At 42.4% G+C, this 12230-nt stretch overlaps 1 protein-coding gene across 3 annotated transcripts in view; it reads right to left on the reverse strand.

The window, feature by feature from the left end:
* SETBP1 (SET binding protein 1) overlaps positions 1–12230 on the reverse strand; it is a 258208-nt gene that overhangs the window by 72553 nt on the left and 173425 nt on the right. For all 3 annotated transcript variants that reach the window (XM_042804726.1, XM_042804725.1, XM_042804724.1), the window contains one exon: positions 1881–5346. In XM_042804726.1, coding sequence (XP_042660660.1) covers positions 1881–5346 — 3466 coding nt within the window. The remainder of the gene's footprint in view (positions 1–1880; positions 5347–12230) is intronic.

Consider the following 12230-nt stretch of genomic DNA (forward strand, 5'->3'; position numbering starts at 1 on the left):
CAGCAAATCTGATGGAGCTACTACTGTAAGTTCTACCACTCCATCTTATGTTTTTATTGTCATGGACAAAAATCTGAAGGAAAATAACATGAAATGAACTTCTTCTTTATCAATTATATTTCCAAGTCAGCTTGGTGGGGATCATGCCCCTACTTTGGAAACTCATTTGGGTTCGGCAGTTCTGAGAATTTTCTCTTGACAATTTGCTACGCCTAAGTGAAAAACATTAAATTGGAAAGTACAAGTTTAGCAAACATCTTCTGTTCAGAAATCAAAAAGGCTACAAATCCAACTGTTATTAAACTGTGAAATCAGTAACATCCACTAAAACACTGAGAAATAACCTTGTTAAAAATTTGGAAGACTTTTAACCCTTATCTGCTAGGATACAACTTCCTTGATGCAATAGCCACCGCAGCACTCAGTGGAAAATAATTTTGTTCTTTGTCAGGCATGTAGCAACCCTGATATAACAAGTGACTGAATTCAGTCTCTTTTCAAATATTTATGGGTATCACAATTGGTCTGATATGATATGATACTATGAATGGGAATATTTTCATGGGATAAGCTCTCATTTCAGACTGCTTTTCATTGCTATAGTCCAGATCCTGGTCTCAGTGAAGGAAATTAAAACATCTAGGTGGCTTAAGCATGAACAGTCTTTGGATCTCAATCAGTTACAAGTCAATAAAAAACTTAAGAGCCTTACATTGGCAGGTTATACATATTTTCTGCTCCCTCTGTGTTCTCAGTGGATTCTCTTTACACTTTGGAGACTATGAATTACATTTCTTGGAAGCTCTTTTTTAGCACATCAGAATCTCATCCACCACTGGTTGGTTCAGTAAAGCTCACCCTTTTCCAGAACCAAGTGTGAAATCTGCTTTGTGATAAATATCTGACGGTGCAGGAGCTCTGGGCTTGCTCCCAAGTTAAATTCATATACATTGCAGCAAAACACCTGCTTCTGTGTCATCACGAAAGCAGCTCCCTATCGTAAAGTACAATTCAGCCTCTCAGACAAGAATCAGATTCCTGGTTTTTCTTTTTTTTTTTTTTTTTTTTTCCCCCCTCTGCAGGAGAGGAACAGATGTCCCTAGCAGCTGAAAGGAGCTTCCTTCCTCCTCATCTACTCAGCTTGTATTTCCAAGTCATGAGTCCTGAAACTCTTCAGTTGATCAGCTAGGGTTTACTGTTTCCATGACATCAGTCCCTTCCCACAGTCATTCAATGCTCAGGATAATTACTTTACATGACACCTGCCGACTGGAAGTGACAGATTTACACTAGGATTGTACCCAGGGTCTCCATATATTCAGCCCAGCTATCACCATGATGGGTCCCTCTGGATCAGCAGTATCCCACAACAGTCATGGGATGCTGACCCAACACCACAACTTCCCACGTGTCTGGTCCATCCCGTCAACAAATGGCTTTTGTACACTTTGTGGGCCAGAACAGAGACTCTCTGCTGACTACCATGGCTGTTCTCCCAAAGGCTGGGCAACAACTACCACCCCACAACATTAGACACCAATAAGATGCCTGCCTTGACAACAGGTACTATAATTGATGCTACTACAGAATGCAATGGTGAGATTTTTGGAGGAAGCGCAAAAAGCTATAAGAAATAGGCAAAGGCAGGACAAACATTTATAAAAATGCTGGGTAACAGCTCAAAGACTTTCAAAGGTTTTGGCTTAATGTGTTGCCAAATTTCTTGTCAATCTCCTCCAAAGTTTGGATGCAGAATGGGGGTCAATTACAAACAAACAGATAAGTTATTGACTGGTAAACATATTTTCTGTAAATGTCAAGTCACTCTTTGTTCAACATTAAAATTTAAATGCAGTAAGATAAAAAAAAAAAAAGTTTACCTGAAGAAGCTGAGGAATCATAAGTACTTCTATCTTTCCTATTTGTCCTAAAGGGCTGAATGTCCTTTTCCCTGTAAGTTCCAAACCCTTCAAAGCTTCTTCTTTTATTCCCACTTCCATCGTTGTCCCGTTTCTCACTCGAGGAATTCATTTCACCAAACATGTCCAGGGTCTCTGACCTTCCATTACTCTCAGTATTACCAGAGTATCTCTTTGTGCAAGAGTCAATAGGATCATTGCTTGAGTCACTTTTATCTTTACTCTGTGTCCACTGCTGGGCATCAGAAAGTGATAACGTAGACAGCGTATCCACTTCAAAGTTACTCTTTGAGCCTTTGTGTCCAGTTTCACAATGCTGGTGCTTCTGCTTCTCCTTATGCTTGCTTTTCTCGTTGAGCAAAGACAGGTCTTTATCTGAGCCACTTAGCCTTTCGCTGATTGCATGGCTGGAGAAGCCAGTGGACTTGCTAGCAAAGAGACCACTGAGATCTTCATGTGTCCCCAGTATCCGCTCATCTTTATGCTTGTGCTTATGTTTGTGTTTCCTTTTGTGAAGTCGGCCACTTGACAGACTTGTTCCTCCAACCTTTGGAGGAGCCAGGGAGGACTGCATGTCTCCAAGGCCCATTCCCACAGGTGTTTGTAGGTGCACTCCGTGTTTCGCTTTATGCTTGGCAGTGGTGGACATCTTCATATGAGAGCTTGCATGGAATTGGGGTGGGGGCACGGTAGGTCTCATAAATGGGGAAGCCGCTCCGAGCGTGTGAGACAGGTACAAAGGAGCTGGATACTGACCGTAGTAACCAAGATTCATCATAGGCATTGATGTGTAAGGCATTCCATAGGGTGCATAGTAACTCCCACTGGGAATAGGGTAACCGAACCCTTGTAAAAAAGGCACCTTTGTCATGGTGTCATTGGTTTTGGCAGGTCTACCACGCTTCTTCTTAGACTTCATGTCAGAAGTCCTGCGAAGATAGAGCAATGGGTCATACTGGATATATGGCACAGGGTAGTAGTGATCAAAATTAATCCTGAAGATGCTGGGATATGGATTTTCATGATAAAATGTGTAACTTCTATGGGAAATCCTGAACACTTGAAACTTATTGATGAGTTCCTCAAGGTCTGCCAGAAACTGGAGGTCATCTCTGTTCTGCAGGCTTTTCCTTTTCCTCTTGTGCTTTGGCTTTTTAATACTCTCATGAGAGAGGAAGTTATCCACAATGAGATGTTTCTGCCGGTGACCATGCCTGTTCTTTGTGCTGGTGTCAGATGGGATAGCCTCTGGATTGTCCAGGGTGCAGAAATCAAAGGAGTATCTCCGGCGGGATTCTGAGCTTTTTTCGGCTTGGTCAGAAGTGCTGTTGTTGTCTGTACCTATCCCACTGTCGCTCGGTATGGTTTCCTCACTGTGAGATTCGCTCACCGGTGACAGCGTGACTTCTTTCAGAGAACCTATTTCACAGAGGTGTGAAGGTGAATTAGCCATTAACCTGGGTGGAGACAGCTTCCAAGTTCCACTGTGCATTCCTTTCTGAGTTTTTGTAGGAAGAGCACTGATAGGTTGAAGATTTGGCATAGTTTTTAACTCTGAAAAATTTGTTTCAGTGCTTGCAGGGCTAAGGTTGCCGTTAGTCCCCACTAACTGTGTCGAAAGCGGATGAATAGCTGCTGGTGACGATGCCACAAGTGACTGCAGGTTGGAAGGCACTGCTGGGTTTTCTGGCTGGCTGGAAACAGGCCTTGAGTGCTTGATGGCTGTCTTAGGTTCTTCTGTCTGAGGCTGCAGTTCTGCTCTTGGCTTTCTGCCCCGTTTTTTACCGATGTATATAGTCCCCCTCTTGCTGACATTGATCTGCTTCCCTAGCCTGGCATCAATGGTGGTTGGCCCAGCACTAGATGGTGGCTGGACTTTTGCTTTCAGAGCTATGCTGCTGGAGCAGGAGGACAAGATCTGATTGAGAATATTCTTCCTCTTGAGGGTCTTCATTTTATTAATGGTCTTGATGGTCTTCTTATCCAAGACCCCAAGCTTCCCGACCTTTTTGTGAAACTTGAGTTCACTGATGGACTTGTCCTCTCCTGGGACCATCTGGGCCAACTTGGCTAGATTCCGTCTCCTCTTCCTTTTCTTTGTTCCTGGAAATTCACGATTGATTGGACTCACTGGGCTGGTGGAGGTTCCCTCATGAATGGTTTCAACAGTGAGCAAAGGTTGTTTCTTTGGTCGTCCTCTTTTTTTCTTGACAGGTGTGATCACAGTAAGACTGTCTGTATTGGTATACAGAGGGCTGGATGGTGTGATGGGATACGCTGAAGGAGGCTCCACCATCAGCTTCTCAGATGTTGTCATGGAGGTCTCCTGAAGGATAGATTTAGGTTTGCTGCAGGTCCATCGTCGCTTAGCTGCATGTTTGGGGTGCTGGACCTCAGATAATTTGCCAGCTGTTGGAAGGTCAGTGGGTAGGAGAGTGGATGTCACAGCTACAGATTTTCTGAGTCTGGTGGCACTGTTGGGGGATGCTTTGTCAGTGAGCACACCACTGTCGATAGCTGCTAAGGAGGATTCATTTTCAATCACCTTCCCTGGCTTTGTGGCTCGAAGATCTTTTTTACTCCCCTCTGACTGAGAGCTAGTCCTATTTGCTACTTCACTGCTCATAGCAAGTCCAGAAGGCAGGCTTTTCTCCTGGATAGTTTTCTCTATGGAAGATTTTGTGGATTGCCTTTTTTTCCTTTTGTGGCCAGAAGTATCTGTTGTCGGAGACTTTATTGGGATAGTAATTCGTACGTGACTGGTGTCACTTTCACAACTGCTAACAGAAGTGGGATTCTGCTTAGAGGGTGACGTATCCAACACACTGTCCATCGAGTAAGACTCCTTTTTCCCTTCCATGCTGTCATGGGATTTGCTGTCAAATGCTTTCTGAGCACTCTTCACCCATTCGATGTCTGCGGTTTGGATGGTTTGACTTATCAAGTCCTTTTTGCTGGACTTCTTCTTTGTACTCCCGATGAGCTGATCGGGGGCCTCCAGCTGCATACCTCCATCTTGATCACCGAGAGGCAAAATCCCATTGCACTCAGAGGCACCGCTTGGCTGGGCAGCCACACTGATGTTGTTGGGTGATGGGACTGCACTGCAAATGGCAAGCTCTTTACTACTGGTGGACAGCTGCCCCCATGTGCTGCTGGCACAGGACTTCTTTGCTTGGGATTTGCTGAAGGAAACTCCTGGCTCCGGAGTGGGGACCTTGGTGGCACTAACTGCTTCTCGACTGGGTTCTGTGTTGATAAAGCAACTCTGAGAAGCAGGTCCAGTATCGGAGCTCGTTGACCAGTCAAGATGGTGCTGGTTGCTACTTTTCTGCTGGTGCTTTGATTTTAAGGTGTCACCGGTGAAGTCTTGTTGGAGGCCTGGATCATAGTGCAGAGCAGAATGTTTTTGTGGCCTGTCATAAACCTGGAAGGTAAAAGACAATAAATAGAAACATTTAGCTTATCAGTCCATTCATAAGCCCTGGTTTCAGCTCTTTGTATAGTGAATGACAACTCTTCTTAACCAATGTCCTTTCAAGGGTTAGAGCCTTTATGAAGTCTTCTTATACTCAAGCCAAATTTGCATTTAGATTCATGCTCTGTAAACAAGTTTCGTTTTGTTTTCCCACTCTAAAAACAATGGAAATATTTCTATAAATGCTAAATTGCTAAGGAAACATATTCTATTGATTTTTAATTTAAAACAGAAGTAAAATATTCCCTTTCAATGGATGAATGGTGTAACTCAGCCTCCTGGTGAGAATCCCTTTTCCCTGAAAAATAATCCCTTACAGAACTTGATGATCAACAACAGCAATTAAGCTCATTGTTGTAAATAAAAAAATGCAAAATTGTCTCGGAAGTTGTAACAAACAAGAGGAAAACCCATGGGTCCACTTCTCTATGAAGCCAGAATCTGCAAAGATTTACTTGCTTAAATTTCCACATAGAAGTCATCCCCACAAACTTAGTGCTTAAAATAATATGCATAGCATCAAGTGTGTGAGGCACACTTGACAGGTTCAAGATTTGCATTACTCTCTTTCCATTTTAATAATCTGCTATTTTCAATCTTCGTAAGAGATATTTTCAATATAATTTCTAACCCAACAGCAGCTCTTCAAATCGCAGAGGTTACAGTAAGGGCAGAATTATGCTGAAGACTGTAACAGAGCAAAAGAAAGTCTATTTTTTTTTTTCCTCGTGAGCCTCCTTCAGCTAAAGAAACCATGTCTGTTACAGCTGTTAGCTTTTGAAAACTGTGACAGAAAAAAAAAAAAAATTTTTTTCACTTACACTAACTGACCTCTTCTAGCCATTTGTCTTCTCCTAGTACATTTAGAAGCTTTTTTGTAAAGCTCTGGATCAAACTGTGCACCTGATTTTGTACACCTAGCACTGCAAACAACTGTTCTCAGCAAACTGTAATGCCATAGAAATGATGAAAGACTTAAAATAAATGTGTACCCAAGGAAATAACAATAGAAAACAACTAAGTGGCTCATGATTCTGCAAACACCCTGTTACAATTAAGTTTCTATTGGTAATGTTACATTAGATCCCTGTTTGGGGTGTTTGCAACAGAAGCTTTGGGGCAAGGAGGCTGCCAGTGTAAGAGTGTTTTGAGCTGGGAAACGAGGTGTCCCTGGTTCTGAGAAACTTCAGAAGTATTTGAAAAGCTCTAAACACCCCCAAGCCCATGGTGCATTATTGAGCAACTAGTAAACATACATGTTATTGGCAAATTGATGTTGAGCTATCCTTCATGTGCATATAAAAAATGGGCATGTGGCTTTTCTGGAATAGGCAACAGCCATGAAGCTGTTCTGGTCCATCGTCTGAGAAGTAATCAGGGACTCTTAAATCCTGTGTATACTTCAGCTGTCATGCACATGGATGAGCCATGCTCAGGGAAAGCAGAGATTTCCAGGAATTGTGGAGTGAGAAAATGAAAGCGCACAGCTGTGGTGGATCTGCAGATGTCGCGAGCTAGTGACACCCGGTTTCTTCAGCCTGAGAAAAGAGCCAAAAGCATAAACAGCCCTCGAGGGAATGAATCAGTTCATGTTCCTCCTCCTCACAGCGGCCTCACGTGTGCGAACCACACAGCGCGTAGCAGCCATGACCCACACTGCTGATGCCCTCCTTCAGAAAATGGAGCCCACCTGTGTCCACATCCTCGGGATGAAGCCGAGGAGGGGTCAAAAGGAAATCTGCAGCACCGGTATTGAAGTCTGATAGTTTGCTTTTATTTTATTTTATTTTTTTAAACTGATCACAAAGCTCCTGAGCTTCATTTTACCTCAGCCATCCGGGGATTCTCCTGTCCCCAGGCCACCAGGCTGGGTGTGCTGTCAGCTGGGTACGAGGAGGTATGTGGGAGATGGCCATGCCCTAGTGACATCCCCATGGGATGGAGGTGTGGACCCTTCACCCAAGCCTCATATGAAACATCATCATACCGAGGTACCATGATTTGTGACTTAGAAAAACCCTGGAAGTGATGGGCTGAGGCCTCTCTTGGCCCCCAGGACCTGCACCGAGGCAGGACCAGGCTGTTTCTGGCAGATCCTGGTCTTACAGCTACCATGAAAGGAAATCCTTCCACCTACATTATTTCCAAAATGCTGAGCTGTGAAAGTAAATAACCTGAAAAATTTAATTTGTAAATTTAAAAAGAAAAAAAAAAAAAAAAGAAAAAGAAAAAGGGGGTTACAGTAGTGAGTGAAAACATACATCACAAGCTGGCAGCACCCTGGTCCCTCCAAGTCAACCACACACAGAGACACCTCTAGCTTAAAAGGAGCAATAATCTCTGATCTATATTTTAAGGCAGTTAATAAGGGCTCAGAACTGAGAGGCCAGCTATATATCAGCAATGAATGCTGATATATTGCCTGGCTCCTCCAGCCTCATTTCCTAGGCCTGCACGTTATAAAATGATGATGCAACTTCCAACATATCCCTAATGATAGCCTTGTCATTACTCCAGCACTGCAGGCCACCACAACATCTATCTTACAATTCATAAGAAAGATATGCCCATGTCATCAAAGGTGCCAACTCTGGAGCCATTTAGTCACACAGATTAAGAATTCCAGTTTCAAGAGGCCTTCAAAAAATGACCAGTCTGCAGGATCAGGGGACACCATTTCCTAGGCAGGATGTCAAACTATCTATTTACCCAAGCACATAACAGCCCACTGGGTTTCCTCATACAACTTCTTTCAGCATAACATTTACTATTCTCTCTCCCTTGACAGACACATCCATATCACCCCAAAATAATTCTTCTACAGCAATCAGAGATCATTTGGCTACAGCAGGTTGGATTTCACTGGCTGCAATGGACATGTGGGGACTGTTTACCTAAAAGCACTACTAAATAATTTGAAAGTGATGCAGTCAAGTGTATTTTATTCCCTGTGTATCCGTCTGGGCTGCTGTCTGATTGCACTGGTCCTAATGTTTAAGCTTCCATTTTCCCTGGGAGGTGAGCACCACCCTAAGAATCCAACAAGCTCCAGCTCAGCTAACCTAAGTCTCTGCTGAGCTAGAGGAGGATTCCAGAGCTGTCAGTAAGGTGAGAGCAAACAAGGCTTTTCAAAAACCTGTATCTTGATGCGTTTCACAGAAATTCAGTACTTTATTTGACAGTAAGCGTGCAATATACTGCAGCTCCATAGGTCTTGGCACGGGGCTGTTGATTTGAACAGAGTTCCTATGGCAGCATGGCCAAGACCAGAATCAAGAATAGTGGGCTTTTTCATGAAAAAGGCAATATTTACTTTCATTTGCTTTTTGGTTTATGAGAGCCTAAAAATACTTCAAACTTCAACACCTGCCTCTATTTGTAGTTTGCCCTTTCATTAAATGGGATTTTCTTCAGTAACTAGCTATTCTGCACTGGGAGTCTGCTCCTTCTTTAATAAAAGTAGAAGCATAACTTAACCTGTGCAATTTTATCACATCTCACCAGACTTGGTCAATATTTCTCTTAATAGTCAGTTTACTGGATGTGCTTAGTGGTTAATAATCCTGTCTTTGCTTATAAGAAAATGAAATACACATAAAGAAGCTAATAGTTTTCATAGCTGCAAATAAGTTTGAGCAGTGTGATCCAGAACATGCTAAACTTTAGACTAAAAAAATAAAGTTTGAATCCTCTTATTAGTATTATACGATTTTAATGCCAAATTCATGATTTCAGTCCTCAGCTTTCGCAGTGGCAGGTAGACCTGTGAGCAGGATCCATCCCATATACTGGCAACTGAAGAGCGCACGCCAGAGAGCAGAGGAAGTGGGACTGTGTGTTTTTACACCTGCTTTGCCAGACCTGTGCAACCCTGCACCTGCAGAGGTGGTTACTCCTCTTAACAGTTTTATTCTGGCATGCAGCCCTTGCAACTGAGAGGCTGAGACCGTATCAGTCTCATGATGAGCGGCACCCTACTCTGCAAGCAATATCCAGCAGCAGAATCTATCCCTCAGGGACTCTTTTCATTTAACTACTGGATGTCTCAGTCTGCCTCCCCATTCCCTCGCTGGAGCTTCTCTCTGAATCCACATGCTGCTTCCAGTCCCAAAGCAAAAAGCGGTAGGAGATGCCAGCAACCAAGTCAAGAGCTTCGTAACGTAAGAACAAGAAAAAGAATCCAAATAAAAATTAATGTAACTAAAAATAATAATAATGATAAAATATGCAATTAGAGAAACCCATCACCTGAAAAAAATCTGATTGCTTACAGAGGATGGTACTCCCCTGCTCCAAACGCACCTTTTTGTGGAGGTAACACACATACAGCTTGTCAAGAATCTGGCTTGCAAATCAAAGTTAATACTACAACGCCCCCTCTTTAAATCATTCGCAGATCCATCTGTGTAATGGCTCCTCAAGTGTAATACCCTATTAAGAGGCTTTATCTGGAGAGATAAGCAGCTGGTTCCCATGTCACTAATTGCTGTCTGCTGTGATTTTAAAACATCTGCACCATTGTGCTCTTCATTTTCATATTCTAATCACCCTGAAACTTGAAAAAGGTACATCATTGATTGTTTCTGTGGGTTAATTAGTACACAGTCTCCTTGTAGAGACAATTTAAAGGCAGTCAGAACCTCAATCAGCAAGTTTGTTTTAAAAATTAATAACATCGCGAGTGTCTATGGGGATTGGCATCCACAGTGACACATCAGAGTGTTTTCTGGGTTCATACCATCCTTTGTTATCTTCTTCATAGGCTGGAAATAAAATTAAAAAAAAAAAAAAAAAAGGAAATAAAAAGAGGAAAGGCTTTCCTAAACGAATAATGTCATTTAGAATCACAGTCTTGGGAAGTGCTTGTTTTTATCTCAAGGCCACCCCTGCCTCTCCAGCAAGAACAAATCTCATCAAAACACTGTATAATAACTCTGTGAGGTCTAGGAACTTGCAAGCCATTTTTGATAGCAATTTTGGCAACTGGGAGCTAGCATCTCATTGGAAATCCATGGGGTAAAGCTGTGATTGCTTGAACAGATGTGGATGTTTGCTCTGGTTGCTACCTGGGTTGGCTAGAAGCTGGGTCGCCAGGTGCTGTCTCCAAGCCATGCAGAAAAGGATATTGGCTCAGGCACAGCACTCTGCTATGGCAGCAACACTGCGTGCAAAGTGGACCTTCCTCATAACCAGCCAGTTCTGAGCTAAGGCAGGCCTGCATTCATACCTGCTCTAATTTAAGCTTATACTTGAAAGTACTCCAGACAATGCTGATAACAGACCTTTGGTGCCTAGCAGAAGATCAATCTGAGATTCTCAAGACTGGATGAATAAATCTGGTGGCACTGAGCTTAAGTAGAAAATGCAATGGACATCTGCCTTAAGAAAAATCAAGACTTTGTTTTTGTCCTTCACAAGGAGGTCCTAAAACCTGAAGGACCTTCAGGTGATTTGTTCCTCTTGAAAAAACTTGTTATTCAGTTTCTGCTTTGTAGACGTGCATGTAAACATGTTACTGGAGAAGAAAACCCTTCAAGAGGAAGAAAAACCTAACATTTCTAGCTCCAACATACGAATAAATAATCCTGGCCCAGCTCATACTTTTGCTCAAAATTGAGCACTTCCTCTTGTGTCCCAGTGGGATAGTTATAAACTGCTGACTTGAAGGCTTTAATCAGAACTACATGTTGGAGATATGTATTTTGGTGAGTGCACTGAGCCTTCCTGGGGTAGCATTACTCTGTAAATAAAGGATGCCAAACAGAGGAGATGCCAGGTTCAGGAGGAACTTAACTCTGGCTTGATGACTTACAGGTTAAGCAGTCATCGACATGAAATGTGATCATTTTATAGGAGGAGCCTGTGATCAAGTCCAGTTAGTTCATAATAGCAAGTGTATGAAATGGTTTCAGGAAGTCCTTTAAGTCATCAGTGACTAACAAGGGAGGATGGATCACAAACTGGCATATGACACTTGCTGGAAGTGCAAACAGCAGTAGTGGTTTCTGAGAAACCGCGCTGAGTCTGGTTCAGAACTGATATAAGGGCTTTATTTCCAATTAAAATACTAATGGTAAACATGTCAGCAGGCACTTAATAAAATTCATCATTATCATCCCAAACAAGGGTGATATTCTAGAGTAGTCTGTCAAATTTATTGCTTCCAGAGTTTACTCCTTGCCCAGCTGCTTGAGACTTCAATAGCAGAAAGCTCAAACACCACCACACTTACAGGACCAAGAACCATTCATTAGACATTGAGAGGCAAGAATTAACACAAAGGTACAGGGGTACTACTTCAGAGCAAGACACAACATGCGGTGGGAATGGGTTAATTAGAAGCAAAGCATCACCTACTTGTGTCCATTCACAGAACACAAATATCACAGACTGTCACGAAAGTCTCACAAAAATTAGGACAATCTTGATGGGAGCTGCTCGAGGTTCTCCCAGATTTGCACTCCCACTGCTCTGTCTTTCCTGAGGTATTTGTGTAATCATGACAATAGAGAAACTGAGGTTCAGCCTTTTCCATTAAAATTGTTTTCAGAATACATGTCTAAAGCATTTATCCTTCAGGAAAAGACAGAACAATGCACAGAGACCACTGAATGCTCACATGATTGTAAATCATAATTTTTCATGCATTCTTGATAAAGCATCAATATTTGATAAATAATTAAGAAATTCCAAAGATATTCCAAATTAATTTTGGTATCAGCTTTAAATTGGATGAATTACACACCATTTCAATCTTCTGCTTGATTTCAGACACTTCAATTTTCCACGTACAGGGATTGAGAATTTTACTTGGGCAAATTTCAACAACATAT

This window comes from Tyto alba, unplaced genomic scaffold (assembly GCF_018691265.1).
Source record: "Tyto alba isolate M040663 unplaced genomic scaffold, T.alba_DEE_v4.0 Super-Scaffold_42, whole genome shotgun sequence".
NCBI classification, from domain to species: Eukaryota; Metazoa; Chordata; class Aves; order Strigiformes; family Tytonidae; genus Tyto; species Tyto alba.